Raw genomic sequence first — 25,680 nt, 5'->3', positions numbered from 1 at the left:
TCTCGTTTATGGAGGTGATAAAGAGCTTGTCGTAAATGGTTACATCGATGCAAGCTTTGACACTGATCCGAATGACTCTAAGTCACAAACCGGATACGTATTTATATTGAATGGTGGAGCTATCAGTTGGTGCAGTTCCAAGCAGAGCGTCATGGCGGGATCTACGTGTGAAGCGGAATACATAGCTGCTTCAGAAGCAGCAAATGAAGGAGTCTGGATGAAGGAGTTCATATCCGATCTGGGTGTAATACCTAGTGCATCGCGTCCAATGAAAATCTTTTGTGACAATACTAGAGCAATTGCCTTGGCGAAGGAATCCAAATTTCACAAGAGAATCAAACACATCAAGAGACGCTTCAATTCCGTCCGTGATCAAGTCTAGAAGGGAGACATAGAGATTTGCAAAATACGTACGGATCTGAATGTTGCAGACCCGTTGACTAAGCCTCTTCCATGAGCAAAACATGATCAGCACCAAGACTCCATGGGTGTTAGAATCATTACTATGTAATCTAGATTATTGACTCTAGTGCAAGTGGGAGACTGAAGGAAATACGTCCTAGAGGCAATAATAAAGTTATTATTTATTTCCTTATATCATGATAAATGTTTATTATTCATGCTAGAATCGTACTAACCAGAAACTTAGTACATGTGTGAATACATAGACAATACTGAGTGTCCCTAGTATGCCTCTACTTGACTAGCTCGTTAATCAAAGATGGTTAAGTTTCCTGACCATAGACATGTGTTGTCATTTGATGAACGGGATCACATCATTACATAATGATGTGATGGACAAGACCCAACCGTTAGCTTAGCATAATGATCGTTAAGTTTTATTGCTATTGCTTTCTTCATGACTTATACATATTCCTCTGACTATGAGATTATGCAACTCCCGAATACCGGAGGAACACCTTGTGTGCTATCAAACGTCACAACGTAACTGGGTGATTATAAAGATGCTCTACAGGTGTCTCCGAAGGTGTTTGTTGGGTTGGCATAGATCGAGATTAGGATTTGTCACTCCAAGTATCGGAGAGGTATCTCTGGGCCCTCTCGGTAATGCACATCACAATAAGCCTTGCAAGCAATGTGACTAATGAATTAGTTGCGAGATGATTACGGAACGAGTAAAGAGACTTTTCGGTAACAAGATTGAACTAGGTATGAGGATACCGACGATCGAATCCCGGGCAAGTAACATACCGATGACAAAGGGAATGACGTATGTTATCATGCGGTTTGACCGATAAAGATCTTCGTAGAATATGTAGGAACCAATATCAGCATCTAGGTTCCACTATTGGTTAATGACTGGAGATGTGTCTTGGTCATGTGTACATAGTTCTCGAACCCGTATGGTCCGCACGCTTAACGTTCGATGACGATTTGTATTATGAGTTGTGTGTTTTGGTGACCGAAGTTTGTTCGGAGTCCCGGATGGGATCACGGACATGACGAGGAGTCTCGAAATGGTAGAGAGGTAAAGATTGATATATTGGACGGTTATGTACGGACACCTGAATGGTTCTGAAGAGGTTCGGGGATTTTTTGGAGTACCGGGAGGTTACTGGAACGCCCCGGGAAAGTTAATGGGCCTCATGGGCCATAGTGGAGAGAGGGAGGCATGCCATAAGAGGTGGCGCCCCCCCCCATGGCAAGTCCGAATTGGACAAGGGGTGGGGGCGCGGCCCCCTTTCCTTCCCCTCTCCCCCTATTTCCCCTTCGCCCCTCTCCGTTGGAAGGAAGGGGGAGCCGACTAGGACTAGGAGTCCTAGTGGGACTCCCCCCACTTGGCGCGCCCCCTAGGGCCGGCCACTTCCTCCTCCCCTCCTTTATATACGGGGGCGGAGGGCACCCCAAAGGCACATCAATTGTTCTCTTAGCCATGTGCGGTGCCAACCTCCACAGTTTACTCCTTTGGTCATAGCGTCGTAGTGCTTAGGTGAAGCCCTGCGCGGATCACATCACCATCACCGTCACCATGCTATCATGCTGCCTGAACTCTCCCTCGAACCTCTGCTGGATCAAGAGTTCGCAGGACGTCATCGAGCTGAACGTGTGCTGAACTCGGAGGTGTCGTACGTTTGGTACTAGATCAGTTGGATCGGGACGACGTTTGACTACATCAACCGCGTTAACCTAACGCTTCCGCTTTTGGTCTAGGAGGGTACGTGGACACAATCTCCCCCTCTCATTGCTATATATCTCCTAGATAGATCTTGTGTGAGCATAGGAATTTTTTTGAAATTGCATGCTACGTTCCCCAACAGTGGCATCTGAGCCAGGTCTATGCGAAGATGATATGCACGAGTAGAACACCAAGATTTGTGGGCGATAATAGTCATACTGCTTACCACCAACGTCTTACTTTGATTCGGCGGTATTGTTGGATGAAGCGGCCCGGACCAACATTACATGACCACGTTCATGAGACCGGTTCTACCGACGTGCTTTGCACACAGGTGGCTGGCGGGTGTCTGTTTCTCCAACTTTAGTTGAATCGAGTTTGACTACGACCGGTCCTTGTTGAAGGTTAAAACAACACACTTGATGAAAAATCGTTGTGGTTTTGATGCATAGGGTAAGAACGGTTCTTGCTAGAAGCCCGTAGCAGCCATGTAAAACTTGCAACAACAAAGTAGAGGACGTCTAACTTCTTTTTGCAGGGCATGTTGTGATGTGATGTGGTCAAGGCATGATGTGATATACGTTATTGTATGAGATGATCATGTTTTGTAGAAGTTATCGGCAACTGGCAGGAGCCTTATGGTTGTCTCTTTATTGTATGAAATGCAATCGCCATGTAATTTCTTTACTTTATCACTATGCGGTAGCGATAATCGTAGAAGCAATAGTTGGCGAGACGACAATGATGCTACGATGGAGATCAAGGTGTCAAGCCGGTGACAATCGAGATCATAACGGTGCTTTGGAGATGGAGATCAAAGGCACAAGATGATGATGGCCATATCATGTCACATATTTTGATTGCATGTGATGTTTATCTTTTACGCATCTTATTTTGCTTAGTACGGCGGTAGCATTATAAGATGATCCCTCACTAAATTTCAAGGTGTAAGTGTTCTCCCTGAGTATGCACCGTTGCTACAGTTCGTCGTGTCGAGACACCACGTGATGATCGGGTGTGATAAGCTCTACGTTCACATACAACGGGTGCAAGACAGTTTTGCACATGCAGAATACTCGGGTTAAACTTGATGAGCCTAGCATATGCAGATATGGCCTCGGAACACTGAGACCGAAAGGTCGAATGTGGATCATATAGTAGATATGATCAACATAGAGATGTTCACCATTGAAAACTACTCCATCTCACGTGATTATCGGACATGCTTTAGTTGATATGGATCACGTGATGTCTATCTAAGTGGGAGTTCTTAAGTAATATGATTAATTGAACTTTAATTTATCATGAACTTAGTACGTGATAGTTTTTTGCATATCTATGTTGTTGTAGATCAATGGCCCGTGCTATCGTTCCATTGAATTTTAATGCGTTCCTAGAGAAAGCTAAGTTGAAAGATGATGGTAGCAACTACACGGACTGGGTCCGTAACTTGAGGATTATCCTCATTGCTGCACAGAAGAATTACGTCCTGGAAGCACCTCTAGGTGCAAGGCCCGCTGCAGGAGCAACTCCGGACGCTATGAACGTCTGGCATACTAAAGCTGATGACTACTCGATAGTTCAGTGTGCCATGCTTTATGGCTTAGAATTGGGACTTCAAAGATGTTTTGAACGTCATGGAGCATATGAGATGTTCCAGGAGTTCAAGTTAATATTTCAAGCAAATGCCCGAGTTGAGAGATATGAAGTCTCCAACAAGTTCTATAGCTGCAAGATGGAGGAGAACAGTTCTGTCAGTGAACACATACTCAGAATGTCTGGGGTATCATAACCACTTGACTCAGCTAGGAGTTAATCTTCCTGATGTAGTGTCATTGACAGAGTTCTTCAATCACTGCCACCAAGCTATAAAGGCTTCGTGATGAACTATAATATGCAAGGGATAGAAAAGACAATTCCCGAGCTCTTCGCGATGCTAAAGGCTGCGGAGGCAGAAATCAAGAAGGAGCATCAAGTGTTGATGGTTAACAAGACCACTAGTTTCAAGAAAAAGGGCAAAGGGAAGAAGGGGAACTTCAAGAAGAATAGCAAGCAAGTTGCTACTCCCGGGAAGAAGCCCAAGTTTGGACCTAAGTCTGAAACGAAGTGCTTCTACTTTAAAGGGACTGGTCACTGGAAGCGGAACTGTCCCAAGTATTTGGCGGATAAGAAGGATGGCAAAGTGAAAGGTATATTTGATATACATGTTATTGATGTGTACCTTACTAATGCTCGTAGTAGCGCTTGGGTATTTGATACTGGTTCTGTTGCTCATATTTGCAACTCAAAATAGGAGCTACGGATTAAACGAAGATTGGCTAAGGATGAGGTGACGATGCAGGTCGGAAATGGTTCCAAGGTCGCTGTGATCGCCGTCGGCACGCTGCCTCTACATCTACCTTCGGGATTAGTTTTAGACCTAAATAATTGTTATTTGGTGCCAGCGTTGAGCATGAACATTGTATCTGGATCTTGTTTGATGTGAGACGGTTATTCATTTAAATCAGAGAATAATGGTTGTTCTATTTATATGAGTAATATCTTTTATAGTCATGCACCCTTGATGAATGGTCTATTTTTGTTGAATCTCGATCGTAGTGATACACATATTCATAATATTGAAGCCCAAAGATGCAAAGTTAATAACGATAGTGCAACTTATTTGTGGCACTGCCGTTTAGGTCATATTGGTATAAAGCGCATGAAGAAACTCGATGCTGATGGTCTTTTGGAATCACTTGATTATGAATCACTTGATGCTTGCGAACCATGCCTCATGGGCAAGATGACTAAGACTCCGTTCTCCGGAACAATGGAGAGAGCAACTGGCTTATTGGAAATAATGCATACTGATGTATGCAATCCAATGAGTGTTGAGGCTCGCGGCGGGTATAGTTATTTTCTGACCTTCACAGATGATTTGAGCAGATATGGGTATATCTACTTAGTGAAACACAAGTCTTAAATATTTGAAAAGTTCAAAGAATTTCAGAGTGAAGTGGAAAATCATCTTAACAAGAAAATAAAGTTTCTACGATCTGATCGTGGAGGTGAATATTTGAGTTATGAGTTTGGTCTTCATTTGAAACAATGTGGAATAGTTTCGCAACTCACGCCACCTGGAACACCACAGCGTAATGGTGTGTCCGAACGTCGTAATCGTACTTTATTAGATCTGATGCGATTTATGATGTCTCTTACCGATTTACCGCTACCGTTTTGGGGTTATGCTTTAGAGACGGCTGCATTCACGTTAAATAGGGCACCATCTAAATCCATTGAGACGACACCATATGAACTATGGTTTGGCAAGAAACCTAAGCTGTCGTTTCTTAAAGTTTGGGGCTGCGATGCTTATGTGAAAAAGCTTCAACCTGATAAGCTCGAACCCAAATCGAAGAAATGTGTCTTCATAGGATACCCAAAGAAAACTATTGGGTACACCTTCTATCACAGATCCAAAGGCAAGACATTTGTTACTAAGAATGGATGCTTTCTAGAGAAGGAGTTTCTCTCGGAAGAAGTGGGTGGGAGGAAAGTATAACTTGATGAGGTAATTGTACCTTCTCCCGAATTGGAAAGTAGTTCATCACAGAAATCAGTTCCAGTGATGCCTACATCAATTAGTGAGGAAGTTAATGATGATGATCATAAAACTTCAGATCAAGTTACTACCGAACCTCGTAGGTCAACCAGAGTACGTTCCGCACCAGAGTGGTACGGTAGTCCTGTTCTGGAGGTCATGTTACTAGACCATGACGAACCTACAAACTATGAGGAAGCGATGATGAGCCCAGATTCCATAAAATGGCTTGAGGCCATGAAATCTGAGATGGGATCCATGTATGAGAACAAAGTGTGGATGGTTGACTTGCTCGATGATCGGCAAGCCATAGAGAATAAATGGATCTTCAAGAAGAAGAATGACGCTGACGGTAATGTTACTGTCTACAAAGCTCGACTTGTTGTGAAAGGTTTACGACAAGTTCAAGGAGTTGACTACGATGAGACCTTCTCACCCGTAGCAATTGCCGCATTTTATGATTATGAAATTTGGCAAATGGATGTCAAAAACTGCATTCCTTAATGGATTTCTGAAAGAAGAGTTGTATATGATGCAACCAGAAGGTTTTGTCGATCTTAAAGGTGCTAATAAAGTGTGTAAGCTCCAGCGATCCATTTTTGGACTGGTGCAAGCATCTCGGAGTTGGAATATACGCTTTGATAGTGTGATCAAAGCATATGGTTTTATACAGACTTTTGGAGAAGCCTGTATTTACAAGAAAGTGAGTGGGAGCTCTGTAGCATTTCTAATATTATATGTGGATGATAGATTGCTCATTAGAAATGACACAAAATTTCTGGATAGCATAAAAGGATACTTGAATAAGAATTTTTCAATGAAAGACCTCGGTGAAGCTGCCTATACATTGGGCATCAAGATCTATAGAGATAGATCAAGACGCTTAATTGGACTTTCACAAAGCACATACATTGATAAAGTTTTGAAGAAGTTCAAAATGGATCAGTCAAATAAAGGGTTCTTGCCTGTATTACAAGGTGTGAAGTTGAGTCAGACTCAATGCCCGACCACTTCAGAAGATAGAGAGAAAATGAAAGTCATTCCCTATGCATCAACCATAGGTTCTATCATGTATGCAATGTTGTGTACCAGACCTGATGTGTGCCTTGCTATAAGTTTAGAAGGGAAACCAAAGTAATCCAGGAGTTGATCACTGGACAACGGTCAAGAACATCCTGAAATACCTGAAAGGACTAAGGATATGTTTCTCGTTTATGGAGGTGATAAAGAGCTTGTCATAAATGGTTACGTCGATACAAGCTTTGGCACTGATCCGGATGACTCTAAGTCGCAAACCGGGTACGTATTTATATTGAATGGTGGAGCTGTCAGTTGGTGCAGTTCCAAGCAGAGCGTCATGGCGAGATCTACGTGTGAAGCGGAATACATAGCCGCTTCTGAAGCAGCAAATGAAGGAGTCTGGATGAAGGAGTTCATATCCGATCTAGGTGTAATACCTAGTGCATCGGGTCCAATGAAAATCTTTTGTGACAATACTGGAACAATTGCCCTGGCGAAGGAATCCAGATTTCACAAGAGAACCAAACACATCAAGAGACGCTTCAATTCCATCCGCGATCAAGTCAAGGAGGGAGACATAGAGATTTGCAAAATACATACAGATCTGAATGTTGCAGACCCGTTAACTAAGCCTCTTCCACAAGCAAAACATGATCAACACCAAGACTCCATGGGTGTTAGAATCATTACTATGTAATCTAGATTATTGACTCTAGTGCAAGTGGGAGACTGAAGAAAATATGCCCTAGAGGCAATAATACAGTTATTATTTATTTCCTTATATCATGATAAATGTTTTTTATTCATGCTAGAATTGTATTAACCGGAAACTTAGTACATGTGTGAATACATAGACAATACTGAGTGTCCCTAGTATGCCTCTACTTGACTAGCTCGTTAATCAAAGATGGTTAAGTTTCCTGACCATAGACATGTGTTGTCATTTGATGAACGGGGTCACATCATTAGAGAATGATGTGATGGACAAGACCCATCCTTTAGCTTAGCATAATGATCGTTAAGTTTTATTGCTATTGCTTTCTTCATGACTTATACATATTCCTCTGACTATGAGATTATGCAACTCCCGTATACCGGAGGAACACCTTGTGTGCTATCAAATGTCACAATGTAACTGGGTGATTATAAAGATGCTCTACAGGTGTCTCCGAAGGTGTTTGTTGGGTTGGCAAAGATCGAGATTAGGATTTGTCACTCCGAGTATCGGAGAGGTACTCTGGGCCCTCTTGGTGATGCACATCACTATAAGCCTTGCAAGCAATGTGACTAATGAGTTAGTTGCGGGATGATGCATTACGGAACGAGTAAAGAGACTTTCAGGTAACGAGATTGAACTAGGTATGAGGATACCGACGATCGAATCTCGGGCAAGTAACATACCAATGACAAAGGGAATGACGTTTGTTATCATGCGGTTTGACCGATAAAGATCTTCGTAGAATATGTAGGAACCAATATGAGCATCCAGGTTCCGATATTGGTTATTGACCGGAGATGTGTCTCGGTCATGTCTACATTGTTCTCGAACCCGTAGGGTCCGCACGCTTAACGTTCGATGACGATTTGTATTATGAGTTGTGTGTTTTGGTGACCGAAGTTTGTTTGGAGTCTCGGATGATATCACGGACATGACGAGGAGTCTCGAAATGGTCGAGAGGTAAAGATTGATATATTGTAAGGTTATGTACCGACACCGAAATGGTTCCGAAGAGGTTCGGGGGCTTTTCGGAGTACCGGGAGGTTACCAGAACCCCCCGGGAAAGTTTAATGGGCCTCATGGGCCATAGTGGAGAGAGGAAGGCAGGCCGCAAGAGGTGCCCCCCCATGGCAAGTCCGAATTGGACAAGGGGTGGGGGGCGCGGCCCCCCTTTCCTTCTCCCTCTCCCCCTCTTTCCCCTTTCCCCCTCTCCGTTGGAAGGAAGGGGGACCCGACTAGGACTAGGAGTCCTAGTGGGACTCCCCCCACTTGGCGCGCCCCCTAGGGCCGGCCACCTCCTCCTCCCCTTCTTTATATACGGGGGCGGGGGGCACCCCAAAGGCACATCAATTGTTCTCTTAGCCATGTGCGGTGCCCCCTCCACAGTTTACTCCTTAGGTCATAGCGTCGTAGTGCGTAGGCGAAGCCCTGCGCGGATCACATTACCATCACCGTCACCACACCATCGTGCTGACAGAACTCTCCCTCGACCCTCTGCTGGATCAAGAGTTCGAGGGACGTCATCGAGCTGAACGTGTGTTGAACTCGGAGGTGCCGTACGTTCGGTACTAGATCGGTTGGATCGTGAAGACGTTCGACTACATCAACCACGTTAACCTAACGCTTCCGCTTTCGGTCTACGAGGGTACGTGGACACACTCTCCCCCTCTCGTTGCTATACATCTCCTAGATAGATCTTGCGTGAGCGTAGATCTTTTTTGAAATTGCATGCTACGTTCCCCAACATTTCCTTCCCACCAGAAAATGAGAGGAACCCTAGATCTAGGCGCTTTGTTTGCCGCCCAGAAGTGGGAGAGGTTGGACTCGCCATCGAGAATGGGAGCGAAGGGGCGATATCGAGGTTCTGTAGCGGGTGGCTCACGGCGGATATCCGCGCCACCCACGTGTCGCCCATTCGCCAGTGTCCCATCGTGCACCACAGTCGATCATGCATCAAGGAGCCCAATCACACAAACGTGGGGGAGGCACACATGTGCATGTCTCCCTCATATGTGTTGGTGTCATCCAAGGAGGTGCGGGCGGAGGTGGATTGCCGACTGGCGAGCATGATATACGTGACATCATCCTCTTTTTCAATCGCCTCTCATATATAAGTTCGCTTTGCGCATATAATCTGAAGAGCCCCCCTAAGATTGGTCACCCCTGGACTCTACAAGATCGCCACCAGAAAGTAGAGAATGGAGATGAAGGAGCCCCAGAAGGAGAAGTGGATCCGTTCGGTCCCCCGCCTGACGTCCCAACCCCAACTACAGGAGTTCATTGCTCTCACATAGGGTATCTCCCAGGTTGCGCTGACCCTGGACCATGATGATTCCATCTCTTGGCGGTGGCCCCCCAATGGTACCTACTTCACTGCTTCGGCCTACTCGGCCGAATTCTATGGAACCTTCCCCAGGTTCTCTCCAGTCACACGTGGAATCCAAGTGCAAGTTCTTCAGCTGGCTCATGCTCCATGGAAAGATCCTCACGGCGGACATGCTGGCCGTTCGCGGCGAGCCGCATGACCCTCGAGCCTTGGAGACGACAATTCACTTGTGCCAGGACTGCCCGTTTGCCATTTTTGTTTGGTTCCACGTCCAGGCCTGGATTGGGGAGGCCCTTGGGGCCACACCCATGCTGCCCCCTCCCATGGGGATGACTGGTGGGACTTGCTCACCGCCACTTTGTCCAAAGACAACAGAAGAAGGCTTAGCGACCGCTTCCTCTACACCATCTGGAACATCTGGAAGGAGCGCAACCGACGTATCTTCAATGAAACTCGCCTCACTCACCTCGAGGTCATTGCTCTCGCCTTTGATGACACCAAGCAGAGGACCCTGCCTTTTGGTCGGGCACAGGTGGCAGCCAGTATTTGGTTGATTCGAGCTAACTTGCGGGATGGTTAGGGGTTTTTGTTAGGTTTCCCACCAGAAAGACATGTTATCTATGTACATAAACATTATTTTCTTCGTCTAATATGAAAGGCAGTGCTCTTGCCGGTTCCCCGAAAAAGAAAATCCCTGCTCAGTTTAAGTGAGTTGAAACCATGCAATTTATTCTTTTGAATCTTCGCTGGAATCGATCGCCGCTTCATATATAATGCCTGTTAGTCTACTCAACCTAAGTTTGCTCTGTGTTTGTATGCCAATCCCTACAAATCAATTGCTTTTTTTTACGGAAAGGCCTTCATGGCTAGCTTTGTTAATTATCAAATAATGCTTACATGGCCTACAAATCAATTGCTTAACTGAACTTATTTTCTCAAAACATTAACAGGTGTAAAAGATTAGCCGAGGTGCCCTCCGTTTTCGCGCTAATGCGAAATGATTTTCGCGCGAAAAACCGGCGCGCGACTTTTTGGCGGTAAGGCGAAACGATCTTGGCGCGATTCATCCGAAACATCTTGGCGCTAAAAGGCGAATGAAAAGGAAATCCCTTCCTCACAAGAGAGAGCGGTTGCGGAGTTCCAAATTCCAATCTCTCGAGGAAGAAATGGAGCCATGGGAGTAGAGCGAGGGAGGGAGCGTCAAGAGGCCGACGGTCCCGCCTGTGGCCGCACTCGGCGCCGAACTCCTGGGGAAGGTACTACGCCGCCTCCCCGACATGGCGTCGCTCGCCAGCGCCGCCTGCGTCTGCAAGCGCTGGGGCCGCGTGGCCTCCGACCCCGCCGTCTTCCGCCGCTTCGGCTCCCTCCGCAGGCCCCCGCTCGTCGGCGTCCTCGTCACCGACCGTGGCCGCGAGAAGTTTCCCCTTTACTACCATGATACCTGCTTCATCAAGGCGCCCTCTCGCAACAACCCCGAGCTGGCCTCCGCCGCGGCGAACGGCGACTTCTACTTCATGCACCACCCCGACGTCGACGACGACGACGAGTGGCGCCTCCGTGGCTGCGACGGCGGCTTCCTCCTCTTCTCCCTCGGCCGCTACAGCACGGACCTCGCCGTGTACGACCCTCTCGACCGGACCGCCGTCTTCTTCAAGCCGCCCCACGACTTCCGCCCGTTCCGCTACGCCATCGTCGCCGACGAGGCCGACGCCTCGTTCCAGGTCATCGCCATACAGCCCGACCCCTGGGGCGACGATGCCTCGGTCGTCTTCTCCTCCCGCACCCGCAGCTGGGTGGAGAACGGCTCGGTGCGCTACAGATTTGCCTGGCCCTACACCGACGGCATTGCCGCCGGGCGGTTTGCCTACTGGCGGTCCAACACCAAGAAGGATTGTTATTGTGAACCGAAGGAGGAGATATTGGTGGTTGACACGAAGACCATGGTGTGGTCGTACATGACCGCGCCGGCGCCGGTCGGCGAATCGTACTGCGTGGCGCACATGCCGGAGCACGGCGGGCTGTGCATCGTGTCCAGCAAAGAGCAACGCGTGCTGCTCTGGGTCAGTGACGCCAATGGTGGATGGGTGGTCAAGAAGGAGGTCTCGCTGCTGAATCACTTTCCCTACTTGAAGAAGCTTCGTCGTGACCAGTGGATGAAGAGGGTGCGCATCCTGGCGATGAGGGCCGGCTATGTTTACATGGAGTTCTGGTCCATAAGGAAGACCGACTCCTATCTTCTTGTGCTCAACCTCAACACCGTCAAGCTGGAAATTTTTCTGAACAATGGGCTCAACAATGAGGATAGGCCTTACAGAGGCCCTGCTTTTCCGTTCTTTTTGCGGATGGCACCTCTGCCTGCCGCAGATGATGACAAGAAGCTTCAAGATGCTTGATGCATGGAGTAGGTAATCTCCTATTTGTTAGATTTATTTCTCTTGTTTCTACTTCAGGATGCCTGATTGCATTTAGCATGTAATCTACTACTACCCCTGTTTTTAAATATAAGATATTTTGGCGGTTTAAATTGAACTGCCAAAACGTCTTATATTTAGGAACAAAGGATGTATTTGTTAGATTTACTTATCTAGTTTCTACTTTGGTCGATCTAGATATTTAACTACCTGTGCAAATTGCTCACCAAGCCACTTGGATAATGATGTTCTCTCTTCTGAAAATTGCATAGAGTTTCTCTGTTCTGAAAATTGCAGAGTTTATCTGTTCTGAAAATTGCAGAGTTTCATGAATTTGTTAGTATTATAAATAGTTGTACAATGCATGTTTTGTTACTAGGCACTCCAGCTTCCTTGGTGCCTACCAGTTTCCTAGATTATTTTCCTAGAACTCACAATATTCTAAAATCTGTTGCTTTATTTATGACTTGTTCACTTCAATGAATGTGCCCCTATTTTCCAGATTTTTGTTTGGAAATCACCACCATGTAGACGTAGAAGTTGATTTGTTTTCAGAAGCTGTTGATTTAATTATTAGGCTACTGATATACTGATCAAAAGTTTAAGAAGGGACTACTCAGTTGTTTATTAGTACTACATGATTTGCTTTTCTCAGATGTTACAAACATATCATGAGAGTTAAGTGATTACGTCTTGAAATGGCACCATCATTTCAGATAGCTGATTTTTTTTTTCTTGTTGCTATTTCTTTTGTCATTTGAGACTTCACTTATAGTCTGTAGTTAGCAGCTGAATTCTTTAAGGATACATCAAGGCTTGGAATTGGATAATTTGCACCCTTGTGTATGCTTCACTATATTTCTTCAGTTATCTTAGTAAAAATGGCACACTTAAGTTACATCATTGTTCTTTACCGAACAATTTTGTAGAATGCTCAGGTATTAGATTACTTTGGAATGCATGAATCATGATCAAATCGTCAAGCATGCTTCCCAATTTCTGTGTATGTAGTAGTGAAGAAAAATGATGTGTTTCTCTATCAAGTGACTTTAAGGTCATCAATGCATATTAGTTTCTACATTTTCATGCATAGCCATAAAAAAATCACCATATGTGCTCTGAAGGTAATAAATCAAGAGCTTTGAATTTCAGGTCAAGTTGGTAGAAGTAACTTAATTTGGAGCGTGAGGTGTCATCCACTCATCCTTTTGAAAGGGAATTGCAGCAGTTGTTTGGTACGGAGTACATCTTTTCCGATTGACATGGGAATGGAAGCGTGTAGCTATTTTGCAAGCCATATATGGTCTATTTTGTGGAAATAGCTTCAATGTAATCTGAATTTAGTCCCTTTCCGGTTATGAGACCTGTTTGATGTTAGTTAAATGAAACTTCAACTAAGATGGTTTAATTTAATTTTGGTTTTGTGCTTGTGTTTCATGTTAATTAGACCAGCATGGCATCATAATTCAGTTGGGGAGTAGAGCTCTACATTTTTTATACTAGTCTACTGTTTTTTATAGAAATGCTAATATGACATAAACCTGTAGAATTGCTAGGTATGCATTATGGCTTTCGACCGCATGTCCCGTGGTAATTGTTATAAGAAATCTAGAAGTTATCCATGATGTGTACATAGTTTAATCCCAGATTGCCAGTGAAGGGAGAGCTACTTTACTCTCCTTTACAGCACGAGGAAAGAGAGTAGAACGTGCACACTCGCTCATGACGCACGCGTGGTGGTGTGTGTGAATTGATTTTGATTTTGAACTAGTTGAGAGCTGGACATACAAGGGTTGAATGCCCGAGCTTCTGACTAACTGCTATGACTACTTTATCTTCAGTGGACGACTATGTCGTCTCCACTGACCACTGCCATGGCTTCCAATGCTGCACACCAGACCTTTTTGCGAACTCTATGTGTTGTTCATCTCCTTGTTGGCATGCACATTTGATTCATGTGTGCACATGTTTTGATGTTCCTAGTTCGTGGTTTGTGATTTGTCTTGTCAGCGCGTTCCTTTGTTGGGTTGCTGTCACGGATCTCACCGACATTGTCATCGCCTTGGGCGCTGCAGCCATTGATGCGAATCCCTTCCAGCGAACTATCGAATGCCAGTAGATACGTAGCAAATGTGTAGCATATTCAGGTTTCTGTCGATATAGTTTGTCTTGTGGTTCTTGTAGTTTTTGCTGTAGTGGCCTTTTGAGTAGTTGTTCTGATTCTAGGATTAAGGTGACCTGGCCTCTCAAACTTCTGCGGACCTGCCCAGACCACGCGTGTCTGTTTTGAGTTTTGACCTGAGTATTTGACAAAAAACTACCACATTAAGGGTTGCCGTCCCACAGAACTGCCACATTTAAAAAAGTGATTGATAACTACCAAAAATTTCTAATTTTGTGACTAAAGACTATCACTTTGAAAAATGGCTAGTTTGGACGATTTAAACACATTTATGACATGCGAGACCCACCTGTCAGGGCTGACGTGGCGGCAAAGTCAACTCCGTTTTTTTACCGTTAAGCTGACCGTTATGACAGGTGGGGCCCACACGTCGGTCCCTTCAAAAAAATAAAAACAAACAGGTCCCTATAACTTTTAAAAAAACAATCAAATCCTTGCAAGTTTTATAAAAACGCAATCAGGCCATTTTTAGTTTTTTAGAAAAAGCAATCAGGTCCCTGCCGACGAGCTCGTCGCTGGAGCCGGCTGGCATTGGTCTGGCGAGCTCGAGGGCGTGCCAGCTCCTGTGTGCAGAGTGGCCGAGCTCCAAGTGCTGCATAGCCCCGTTCTGGAGGTGTTGCACGCGACACGGTAGGGCTGGAGGGTTGCCGCAACCACGGCGGGCGACGCCATGCCCATCTAGCTCCTTCCCGCTACTGCTTGCCACTGCTGCTCCTTCCCGCTGCTTGCCACCGCTGCTGCTGCTCTTTTCCGATGCTGCTGCTTGCGGCTGCTGCTCTTTGCCATTGTTGCTTGCCGCTGCTCCTTGCGACGGCTGCTCTGCTCCGGCAGCCACGGTACCGAGGTCCAGGCAGCAGCAGCACGACGAAATTCTCGCCGATGTCGCCCATATTGCCGTGGTCGACCAACTGCGCATCGGAGCTAACCTGGGCGAGCGTAGGAGTTGGGGAAGGGGACGACTGAGTCTGGGCGTGGCGGTGACAGGCATGGCCGTGGTGGCTCGATGTAGGCTTGGCGGCGGCGACGCTGGTGAGAGTGGCATGGCCATGGTGGCTCGGGATAGAGAGTTCAGGGAAGAGAGATAGAGAGAGGAAGAAGAAGAATGACGTGTGGGCCCCAGCTGTCATAACGGTCAGCTCAACGATCAAAATAAACGGAATTGACTTTGCCGCCACGTCAGCCCTGACAGGTGGGTCCCGCATGTCATAAACGTGTTTAAATCGTCTAAACTGGCCATTTTTCAGAAGTGGTAGTTTTTAGTCATAAAATTAGAAAGTTTTGGTAGTTATCAGTCACTTTTTTGAATGTGGTAGTTCTGTGGGACGGCAACCCCTAATGTGATAGTTTTTGTCAAATACTCTTTTGACCTCCCATATTTTCTGCCAAACAACCACACCTCTCAAATAGTCCTCTTCACTTTAAGGCATTTTGACGAGCACTTTATGTGCAACCTCGTTAGAGCACGTAGCACCCACCGACTTGGCGGTGGCTGGACCTCCAACGCGCAACCATTTTTCTTTTTTTTTGTGTGTGTGGTGGTGGCGAGCTCCACAGGCACGGGCACCCCCGCTCCTCCCGTGTGCGCTTTGGGCCGGCCCATGTGTGGGGCGGGCGCCCCTATTTTTTTCTTTCCTGTTATTATTTTTTGCTTCATTAAGAAATGTTTCGGGATTTCAAAATAAAAAATGAATTTTAAAGGTTCTTGAATTCAAAAAATGTTCTCAAATTTAAAAAATATTTGCGATTTCAAAAAATGTTTATGAATTTGAAATACTGTTCGCGAATTTAAAAAATGTTCATGCTTTTTAAAAATGTTTAGGAATTCAAAAAATATTCACGAATTCAAAAATGTCCATGAATTTCAATATTAATCAGATGGTCGTAATATATTAGCAACATTTGGATTGCCCCCTTCCTCTTTTTATTCACTTTATTACTTATATTCTAGACTCTATCCCTATGGTTTATTCTTTATGAAATATCATATAAAATAGAAGGTATGAAATACCATATAAAATAGAATGTACAAGAAATGGATATAATGAAATTATTGATTCGATCTTACGACCTAATTTATCTTATTAATGTATCAACAACCAAACCACCCATTTTCTGAAAAAGAATGAGCATGGTCTTGTTCAAATTCAAAGGGGTCCTAATCTTCAACCCGTTATGTGCTTGAATACAATTTCCCGGAGTAAGCACTGTGGCTTGTTTCCAATGCTCAGCAGCTCAGCACTAAACCAACTGTAAAGCAAAATAACCAATCAGACTTTAAACACCACAATATCCACTCGCCCCTTGAAATGAGATCTAGAAATCGCATGCCGCAGAACAACAGTTTACAAAAAATACCAGGCATACATAATATGGAGACCCAGAGCTTGACAGATGGTTAAGCTGACAATTGTCAGTTTTGTAAGTCCTCTTGAAAACGGTCAAGAAAATAAAATTGTAGTAGCAATTAGCATAATAATGTATTATCGTAATGAATACTTAAGCACAAGGCCAGAGCGAGGTTTGTCGCAATAGCCATATGCCGCCGCTTCACGCTTTCTAGCTGCGTCAAACTTTACTCTGTACTCATAATCCTATTTTTATTTTAGATGCAATTTAAATTAGTCTTTGGATACAAATCACCAGAATGTATATTCTTCCTCAATATGCTATTGAGAGGAAAATGATTTAATCCTTTATAAGAACTAAAGTTTTCATTGGAATATAAAAATAAAAAACTTAAGGATGCCTTAAGTATATCATTTCAAATTCAGTTATTAATAGAACGAATCACGCTTTTACCATAAGTCTATTACTAAGGAGGTGACACCATCTTCGTTTAGAAAAATCTGCTTCTCTTCGCACCACCCCTTCGTCCAGCTCGTCTCAGGCGAGTCGTCGCAGCATGTCAGCGAGCACAAGGCCTTGTACCTGTGCTTCCAGAGCTCGCTGTCGTGGTCGGCCACGAGGCACCTCAGCTCCGTGCAAGTGCTCGCCACCCCCAAGAGGTCCAAGACGTCGGCGAGCCTCGCCAGGACTGCCAGCGTGACGTCGCCGGGGAGCGACACGAACGCGTTCTCACGGCACAGCACCACGTCGTTCTCACGGCAAAGGTCGACGAGGGCGCCCCGGCACAGCTTCTCCGCGAGTTCCCTCCAGAGCGCGGGCAGCCCGCAGGCGCCTACGCCCGCCAGGGCGCGCGCCGTGCCGTCCAGGCCGCCGGACATTAGCGGCGCCGCGGCGAGCGCGTCCACGCACGCCCAGTGCACTCCTGGTCCTGGGTCTGGCAGTGCGAGCCTGGGCACGCACACGTAGAACACGATCCGCATCCCGTGCGTCCGCATCCTCAGCGCGACGGCGGCGTCTGGCAGGCGCGGCGCGGCGTAGACGAGAGGCAGGGTCGAGGCCGTGGCGCCCACCCGCCTCGGGACCCGCCGGTGCTTCGGGACGCCGTGGGCGTGGGGCGCGAAGCCGGCGCCGAGGAAAGCGGCGTGGACGACGACTATGAGGCGGCCGAGGAGGCGCTCCGCGTCCCACCGGCGGGCGTCGATTACCCGGTGGAGGGGCGAGGTCTCCGCGATGGCCATGGCGTGACCGATGATTTCTAGGAGTTGTGCGCGTGGGATCTAATACAAGTGACGGCGTGCTGGATGCATGGATGGAACTTTGAGCGGCGGGCCAGCTAGGGCAAAGGCAGGAATGCACGAGCAAGACGAACGCGCGGCCTGACATCTCTTGACCAGGCAAACGGAGCCCGTCCAGCCCACCTCGTCGCACGGTCGCCTCTCTTTGGTTCAGGCCTCCTTTAGAGCAACTCCAGACCCGCGTCTCGCCGGCCCGCAAAACGCGTTTACAGTTCGTGTAAAACCGTTTTTGCGGGTTGGCACAGATGCAGACCCCCCAAACGGAGGAATATACCTTTTTACGGGTCGGCTTTGCGGGGTCTGCTCTTTGTGTTGCTGCATCCCGCATATCATCAACCCGCAAATATCAAATCCAACATAATTCAACAATCGGAAACAAACTGAATTATTTAAATCAAACATAATACAATAATCATTCGCATTACAAATAATTATTCAAATCACCGTAGCAAACTTAAATAATGCAATACAAAACTTGTCATGAATACAAATACAAATGAATACAAAAATTAGTCATTGTCCAGCCCTTTGCCAATGGTGCTCAATGAGATCTTTCTGAAGTTGAAAGTGTGTGCCTGCATTTTCAATCTCCTTGTATGCTGAAGAAAAGCTCTAATGTGGTTTCGGTCTAGCTGGTTTGACACGGCTACCCACATTGTCGTAAAAGAATTCTAAGTTCATTCCTCTCTCATCTTCAAAAATCAAATTGTGCAGAATAACACAACATGTCATGATGTTCTTCAAAGTTTTCTTATCCCAAAAACGAGCAGGACCACGGACAATGGCAAACCTAGATTGCAAAACACCGAATGCACTTTCAATGTCTTTTCGAGCTGCCTCTTGCACCCTTGCAAATTCACATTGTTTTTTTGTTTTGAGTTCTTTGATGCTCTTGACAAATGTGCACCAAGGAGGGTATATACATCTGCGAGATAGTACCCCTTTGTGTATTCATGCCCATTGATAGTGTAGTTGCAAGCAGGAGCATCACCACTAGCAAGCCTAGCAAACAAATGAGACCGTTGCAACACATTGATATCATTGAGAGTGCCCGGCATACCAAAAAAGCAATGCCAAATCCATAAATCCTCGGATGCCACGGCCTCTAGCACAATTGTTGCATCACGAGACTTGCCACAATACATTCCTTGCCAAGGCTTGGGGCAATTTTTCCAGTTCCAATGCATACATCAATGCTACCTAGCATGCCAGGCCAACCTCTCCTCTCATTAGATGCCATCAATTTCTTTGTGTCATCTTCATTGGGTGCCTGAAGATACTCAGGACCAAAGACACGGACGATCACTTTCGCAAATCTACGCACAGACTCAATTGTGCTATCTTCACCAATGCGAAGATACTCATCGACATAGTCAGCCGGAACGCCATATGCAATCACCCGCATAGCTGCGGATATTTTTTGATATGCACTAAATCCCTTTAAGCCCGCGACATTCCTTCTTTGAGTAAAATACTGGCAATTTGCCTCGCAAGCTTGAACAAGTTTCACAAAGAGGGATCGGCGCATTCGGTACCTTCTCCGGAAGAGGTGCGGAGGATATGTAGGATTCTCTGTGAAATAGTCTTGCATCAACATCTCGTTCCCAAGATGGCGATTCTGAGGAATGCACAGACGCCCGACAGTCGATCCTCGCCTCCTCTTCCGGTGCTCGTCTTCATGCTCCTTCACGGCAAGCGCCATGACTAATGGTTGCTGCCGAAATGTCACAAGCATGGTCTCAACATCCGAGTCGCCCGAATCGGACGAATCGGAGAGCAAGAACTTCTCGCACGGGCTCAACTCCATCTACACGCACACCGGCTCGTCAATCAACTACACAGCTCGCAAAAATCACAAAAAAGGACTAACTGATGGCGGGTGATCCCAGGCGGAGACGAGGGGGCGCGCTCGACGGTGGTCGATCCCCGACGGCGGCGACGACGGGGGGCGGCTCTTCTCGCCGGATCCTGAGGGGCGATGCAGCGGCTCGGTGCGGGAGGGTGTGGGGCGGCCCCGCGGCGCGATTCCGCCCGCATATATGGCCGGAATCGCCGGCAGCGGGCGGAAGCAAGGGCGGGCGGCGGCGGAAGGAGGGGGAAAAGAGCGCGGGGCCGAAATGTCCCTCCCGCCAACTGCTTCTCTCTGATGCAGGGCACCGCAGCCGCGAGGGGGAAACCCGCGTTTTCCCGGGTTGGGGTCGGGAATTTGCCGCGCCCCTCAAATTTTTTTGCGGGCCGGAGCGGGATGCAGGGTCTGGTCGGGCAGGTTTTCCGGCCCGTATCCGCATTTTAACGGTTATTTTGCGGGTCGGGGACGGATGCGGGGTCTGCTAGAGTTGCTCTTATGTGGTGCTCAGGCCTCCCCAGCTTTCTTCTCTTTGGTTGACGTGGCCCAAGTAAAACTAACCAACGCTTTAAAAAGATCAAGATCAATTGTGTATGGCAGCATCTTTAAGGAGATCAAATCAACTTCAGCCCAATTCATGTCTCGTACTTTCATTTTCGAGGGACCTAAGACTAATATTAAGGCACATAGCCTCGCTAAGCACGTTTTGGGACTTTTTTTAGGACGTCATTTGTGGCTCCTCGAACCTTCGGACTTTAATTGTATTCCAATGTATTTGGACTATAATAATTAAATAAAGTGTGTTTAGACTAAAAAAAGCTAAACAAGGCTCAACCTCTAAAAAAAAGCTAAGACCATCTCCAATAGATGATGTATTTTATATTACCAAACTATTGTTGGAGTAAAATATACATTATTGAAAAATGCTTTTTTACATCACCAAAAACGTAAAAATACGTCAAGGCTCCAAAGCTGAACCTATTCTTGTCTATGAACTTAACTATCAAAACTGAATTTACTGTCGAAATGTAAAAAATTAAACAAAATTGGAGTGGCTAAACTAAATTAAAATGGAGCATCCAAAACCGAACCTAAATCGAAGCGGCTGGTACTAGTACCGAACCCAAAACTGAACGCTGCTTGTTCGTCATCCGCTCGCACGTTCGTCGTCCAGCCCGGCTTGCTTCTCGTCGTCTGCTCACACGTCCACCGGTGCTGGATCAATGGTTTTATTCGTGTTGGGGAGGAGCACTGAAGGGCAGTGGCGGAGCCAGGAAACTTGGACGAGGGGGCCAAGTGGTGTCAAAATAGCTTGGGGAGGGCCAAACAATAGGACAATAGGTTTTAAGCAGCAAATGATCACTCATTCTACATTGTTCATCAACAATTTAGCAGCAAATTTCAGATGTTAGGGGGGGGGGGGAGGGGGGCAGGGCCCCTGCTGGTCCCTTGTCTCCGCCATTGCTGAAGGGTGCCGTTGGGATCAAGCACGGCCGGGGCTCCGACGGCTCGAGATCGAGCACTAGCAGGGCGACCAAGGCTTCAGTGGCTCAGGATCAAGCACCGGCTGGGAGACCAGGGATCGAGCGCTGGCGGGGCGGCCGAGGCTCGGGTGGCTCGGGATCGAGCACTGGCGGGGAGGCCGGGGATCCAGCATCTAGGGATCGAGCACTGGTGAGGAGGCCGGGGATCCGGCATCTAGGGATCGAGCACTGGTGGGCCGGTCATGGCTCGGGTGGCTCGGGATCGAGCATCGGCGGAGCGGCCGGGGCTCCGACGGCCATCCAGGGTTGGCAAGGTGGAGCGGCGGTGGCAGAGGAGGGGGGGGGGGGGGGGGGGGGAGGTGGAGGAGCGGCTGCAATGGCGTTTTTACTCCGGCGCGGCGAAATGATGGCAATCGGCTCCCCCTTGCCCATTTGTGGTCATGAGAACAACCTCTTCCCCAACATCAGTGCCATTCAAACCGGAGCAACAATCATAAGCTTGTCACCATGGCAGGTACCATTAAAAGCTTTACAATTTTCTCGACTTGGCTCCCGTGTTCAGCCTAGGTGGCAAGATATTGCTGACGTTTAACACAACAGCAAAAACGAAGAATTGTACTAGTACATCATAATACACATGGTTTCCATAATTACACTCTTCTCATACACGAAAAATATTAGGCCAACTTTCAACAGGTTGCTGTACTATCTTTTTCATGGCATCTGCTTATCCCCTCCCAAAGGAGATCAGATCCCTTATTCACAGACTGACGCTTCAATGCCAGGCCTGTTCTGTTATTATTGTATCTTCTTGATTAACATCTGCATATATCTCCTTCCGAAGGAGATGAGATCCCTCACTCACAGCTGCTTCTTAGCCAGATCTTTGTTCTGCTCAATGTACGGGTAGGCTCTCTGGTACTGCAGTATCGCCCAGACGAGGTGCCTCCAGGAGAACTCAGGCCAGAGGGGGTCTGGGTTCTGCAGATGGCTAAACGTCGTCTGCCACAGGAGGAAGTTGCTCAGCCGGGTCTCGCCCGAGGTCCGGATCACAATGTCCGGGTCTGGGCAGCCGGCGGTGTACATGTGGCGATCCAGGTCGGACACCGAGATATCCGAACATGCGCCGCCATTTGCAGGGCGGCCGTTGCGGCCGCTGGCCTGCTGCCCCTGCATCATATCCCTCCGTTCTTTGCAGAGCTCGGTGACGGCGTTGGCGATCTCTGAGGTTGAGTTGTACGGCATGCAGACGGAGAAGACCAGTCCTGTGTTCTCGGCGGTGCTCGCCATCAGCTTTTGGGCCGCCAGCCGCACTGGTTCAGGAAGCATGTCCAGGATCCCCCAGAAGTTGATCTTGCAGTTAACCTTGTTGATGACGTTCTTGTTTTCCAACAGCTCGTTGATCTTTTCCTCCATTAATTCCATCAAGGTCTTGACTTCACTAGGGTCGCGTTTGAAATTGTCGATGCTGAATGCATACACCGTGATGTACTTGACACCCATCTCGTAACAGTAGATAAGACTTGCCATTAGAGCAGCGAAGCCCACGCTGTGACCGGTGCCTTGCTTGATACTTCTGGACTTGGCGTATCTGCGGTTCCCGTCCATGATAAACGCGATGTGCTTAGGCATTGGGCCATATGAGAGGACAGCTATGATGCACTTGCGCAGAAAATTCTGCAGACTTTCAACAACACCACTCGCAATTATCTCATCAGGCTTCTTCTCAGTCAACACCTTTGGGTCCTGGGCCAACAAGATAAATATGGCACATCAGTGCTTTTACTAAGTGTCAGATAAAGTGAAGATGACAGCACAGCAAAAAACGAGTCAGAGCTGTTTGAAGATCTTATTACATGGCTAATAAGTGAATCAAGCATTTCCACAAGTAGGGGTCAACCAAGCAATGCACCGATCTCAAACCTGCAAACAGGAAAAAAAACATAGGTTTCAGACTTCCTTGCATGGGAAAGGTAAACAAGTGAACGATCACCATCAGCAAATGTGTGCGAGATGTATATTATAAGTACTACGGGATTAAGTGAGATCGACACTGAGAAGAAAAGCAGATGTCAAGGCAACAGTTCATGGCTTATGCTTCCCCCAGGACTTCTCTTTATTTTGAGAAGTCACCGGGGGGCAAGACGCCCCACCTGAATATGTATTTCTCACGCAGCAAACCCAGAGTCCTGGGAGAGTACAGATAAGAGTTTTGTGGCTTTCTACCCAACAAAAGTTCAGGCAGGGAAAGAAATAAGCAGAACTACAGGGAGATCACAGGTCCAGGTTTTGGAGGAATGGGCTCCAAACTGACAGGTCTCCACGGTTTCAGGCTTCAGGCGGAAGGACCAAAGTTTGAGGTCACCGGCAGCAGCGGCGACGGCACGGCTGACAGCAGGACGTTTGCTTTGGAACACCACATCGTGCCGATGATTCCAAATTCGCTCAAGGAGAAGTCGCACAGCAGGCCAGTGCTTTTGAGGTGCAAGAGGAGGAGACGGGACCTCCCAGATATCGCCGCAGTGGAGGCCACGGTCGACGCCAAGGGCACACCAGACGTGCGCGACGCGGCAGCAGGTAAAGAGCAGATGATCTGTTGTCTTGGACTCCCTGCCACAGAGTTCCTCCAGGACTGTATGAACACGTACAAAAGACACGTGATCCTTCTTGTACTATCAAATAGATCCTATAGAAAAAATGGAACTGGGACGGAAAGACGGACTCCAGACTTGCAGCACCAGATTTCAGCTGCCCAAAAGATCGCCTAAAGTGACACAACGATGAGGTCCCCTGGGATTGAGACTAGCAGCCAAGGTTTTCGAGTCGATGATTGACGAGTTGTTCTTGGGTAGAGACTTTTGACGAGTCGTGCCTGGCCGATGGACTAGTCGCGACTAGTCTCGACTAGTCGAGAGGTTGAGTCGACATCTGGCAGTGGGACTCTTTTTTTTTTTTCCGAAACAGAGGCAAAAGCTTTGCCTCATATCATTAATAAAGAAGAAGAGAATTGCCCAGTTAATTCACGGAAAACCGAGCTAAAACCGTGCAGTGGGACTCATGGACTAGTTGACGACTAGTCGCGCGACTCAAAAACAGTGCTAGCAGCAACAGCTAACAGGGCACCTATCCAGACAACAACATGTAATCAACTTCCTGAACAAGCGACTTTCCTGCTGAAACTACTTAGCTTATGCACATACCACAAAGCATGTTTTTTTTTTCTTTACCCACATGGTCAAATTCCTATCGGCAGAAGCTTCAAAATTGCTGCTCAGTCACAACTAATTCCGATCGGATAGCCTCCAAGCAGCACCCGTAACAATCAGGATGGGATGGCCAGCAGCAGCTCAAGAAAAGCAAAAGCACACGCGTGCACCGCATACACATCAACCTCATGGCTATTCCATCGAACACATGGCGGGCACGGGCAGGCGACTCGCGGCCCGCCCATGGAGCGACCACGGAGAGAGGTCAGCTTCAGCTTACCTGCGGGATGACGGTCCGGGGGCGGAGGAGGGGCGCCGCCGGGGGGACTCTTGGATGAGAGATCTGAGCCCGAGGATGCAAGTGGCTCAGCTGTGCAAGAAGAGACGGCGGGCGAACTTGTAGTGGAACGGGATAGTGCAGGACAGCGAGTGGCTGGCAGTTGGGCTCGTGCGGAATCTCGCCAGGACGAGCGCGACGGCGACGGCGACGGCGGGGGAGGGGGAGGGGAGCCGGACGGGAGGCGGGCGGCGCGACACGGAGCGATAGCTCGCGAAGGTTCTCTCCTTTCTGTTGCCGTGCGTGCGTTCGTGCCCCGGCAGACGGCGACTTCCGCCGTGACGCATCACAGCCGTCTATTTCCTGATCGGCATCGGTCCAGACTCCAGACTGATACTGCTAGATCGTGACGACTTCCTACCCAGGTGGAAGCCACGGCAGAGATTAATCCGTAGATCTCGTACGCACGGAATTTTCTACAGGTTGTGGAATTACATCGTGACGTCCTTTGATTGGCATTTGTAGACTGTCTGCCGGGGCACGAACGCACGCACGGCAACAGACATCAAACCTGTCCACATATTTTGAAGGCACACGTGCCCTAATATGGGTGCCATCTACTGCCCCTATACATCCCTAGAAAAAAAATTAAACTTGTGTGAATTAGAATGAACTTAGTTTGGAAATTAACTAGTATAACACACTGGTAGAGTTACCTCAAAGTAGGGATAAAATCTGTTTGGGTTGGTAGTGATCTTAGCATGTGTATCTGTAGACCGAGTGCAGATTATTTCACGGGCTAACTTCACAAGGGCGCGTAGGACGATGTTAAAATACCTACTCACTGTC

The 25,680-nt window shown here is 47.4% G+C and overlaps 2 protein-coding genes across 3 annotated transcripts; one reads left to right on the top strand and one right to left on the bottom strand.

Annotated features, from left to right (window-relative positions):
- Nucleotides 1-10,912: 10,912 nt before the first annotated feature.
- Nucleotides 10,913-13,608, top strand: LOC109757678 (uncharacterized). 2 transcript variants are annotated; one of them, XM_020316512.4, is made up of 2 exons: nucleotides 10,913-12,189; nucleotides 13,348-13,608. In XM_020316512.4, exon 1 carries the CDS (start codon nucleotides 11,062-11,064, stop codon nucleotides 12,175-12,177), a length of 1,116 nt encoding a protein of 371 aa, XP_020172101.1. In that variant the 5' UTR covers nucleotides 10,913-11,061; the 3' UTR covers nucleotides 12,178-12,189; nucleotides 13,348-13,608. The 2 variants fall into 2 exon arrangements, with proteins under 2 accessions (XP_020172101.1, XP_020172102.1); XM_020316513.4 differs by having other exon boundaries at nucleotides 10,913-12,185; nucleotides 13,348-13,553.
- Nucleotides 13,609-21,802: 8,194 nt separating this feature from the next.
- LOC109757676 (dehydrodolichyl diphosphate synthase CPT3) lies at nucleotides 21,803-25,204 on the bottom strand. Its single transcript, XM_020316509.4, has 3 exons — nucleotides 24,835-25,204; nucleotides 23,205-23,271; nucleotides 21,803-23,094 (listed from the first exon to the last, which is right to left on the bottom strand). Exons 2-3 carry the CDS (start codon nucleotides 23,226-23,228, stop codon nucleotides 22,210-22,212), a joined length of 909 nt encoding a protein of 302 aa, XP_020172098.1. The 5' UTR covers nucleotides 23,229-23,271; nucleotides 24,835-25,204; the 3' UTR covers nucleotides 21,803-22,209.
- Nucleotides 25,205-25,680: the final 476 nt, after the last annotated feature.

Source organism: Aegilops tauschii, chromosome 7 (assembly GCF_002575655.3).
Source record: "Aegilops tauschii subsp. strangulata cultivar AL8/78 chromosome 7, Aet v6.0, whole genome shotgun sequence".
Taxonomy (NCBI): Eukaryota; Viridiplantae; Streptophyta; class Magnoliopsida; order Poales; family Poaceae; genus Aegilops; species Aegilops tauschii.
This window is presented reverse-complemented; position numbering and strand designations above follow the sequence as displayed.

Coding starts and splice junctions, on each gene's coding strand:
- LOC109757676 (XM_020316509.4), bottom strand. CDS start 23,228: ATGCTTGATTCACTTATTAGCCAT. Junction 23,095..23,204: donor TTGATTCACTTATTAGCCAT/GTAATAAGATCT, acceptor TTGTTGGCCCAG/GACCCAAAGGTGTTGACTGA.
- LOC109757678 (XM_020316512.4), top strand. CDS start 11,062: ATGGCGTCGCTCGCCAGCGCCGCCTGCGTCTGCAAGCGCTGGGGCCGC.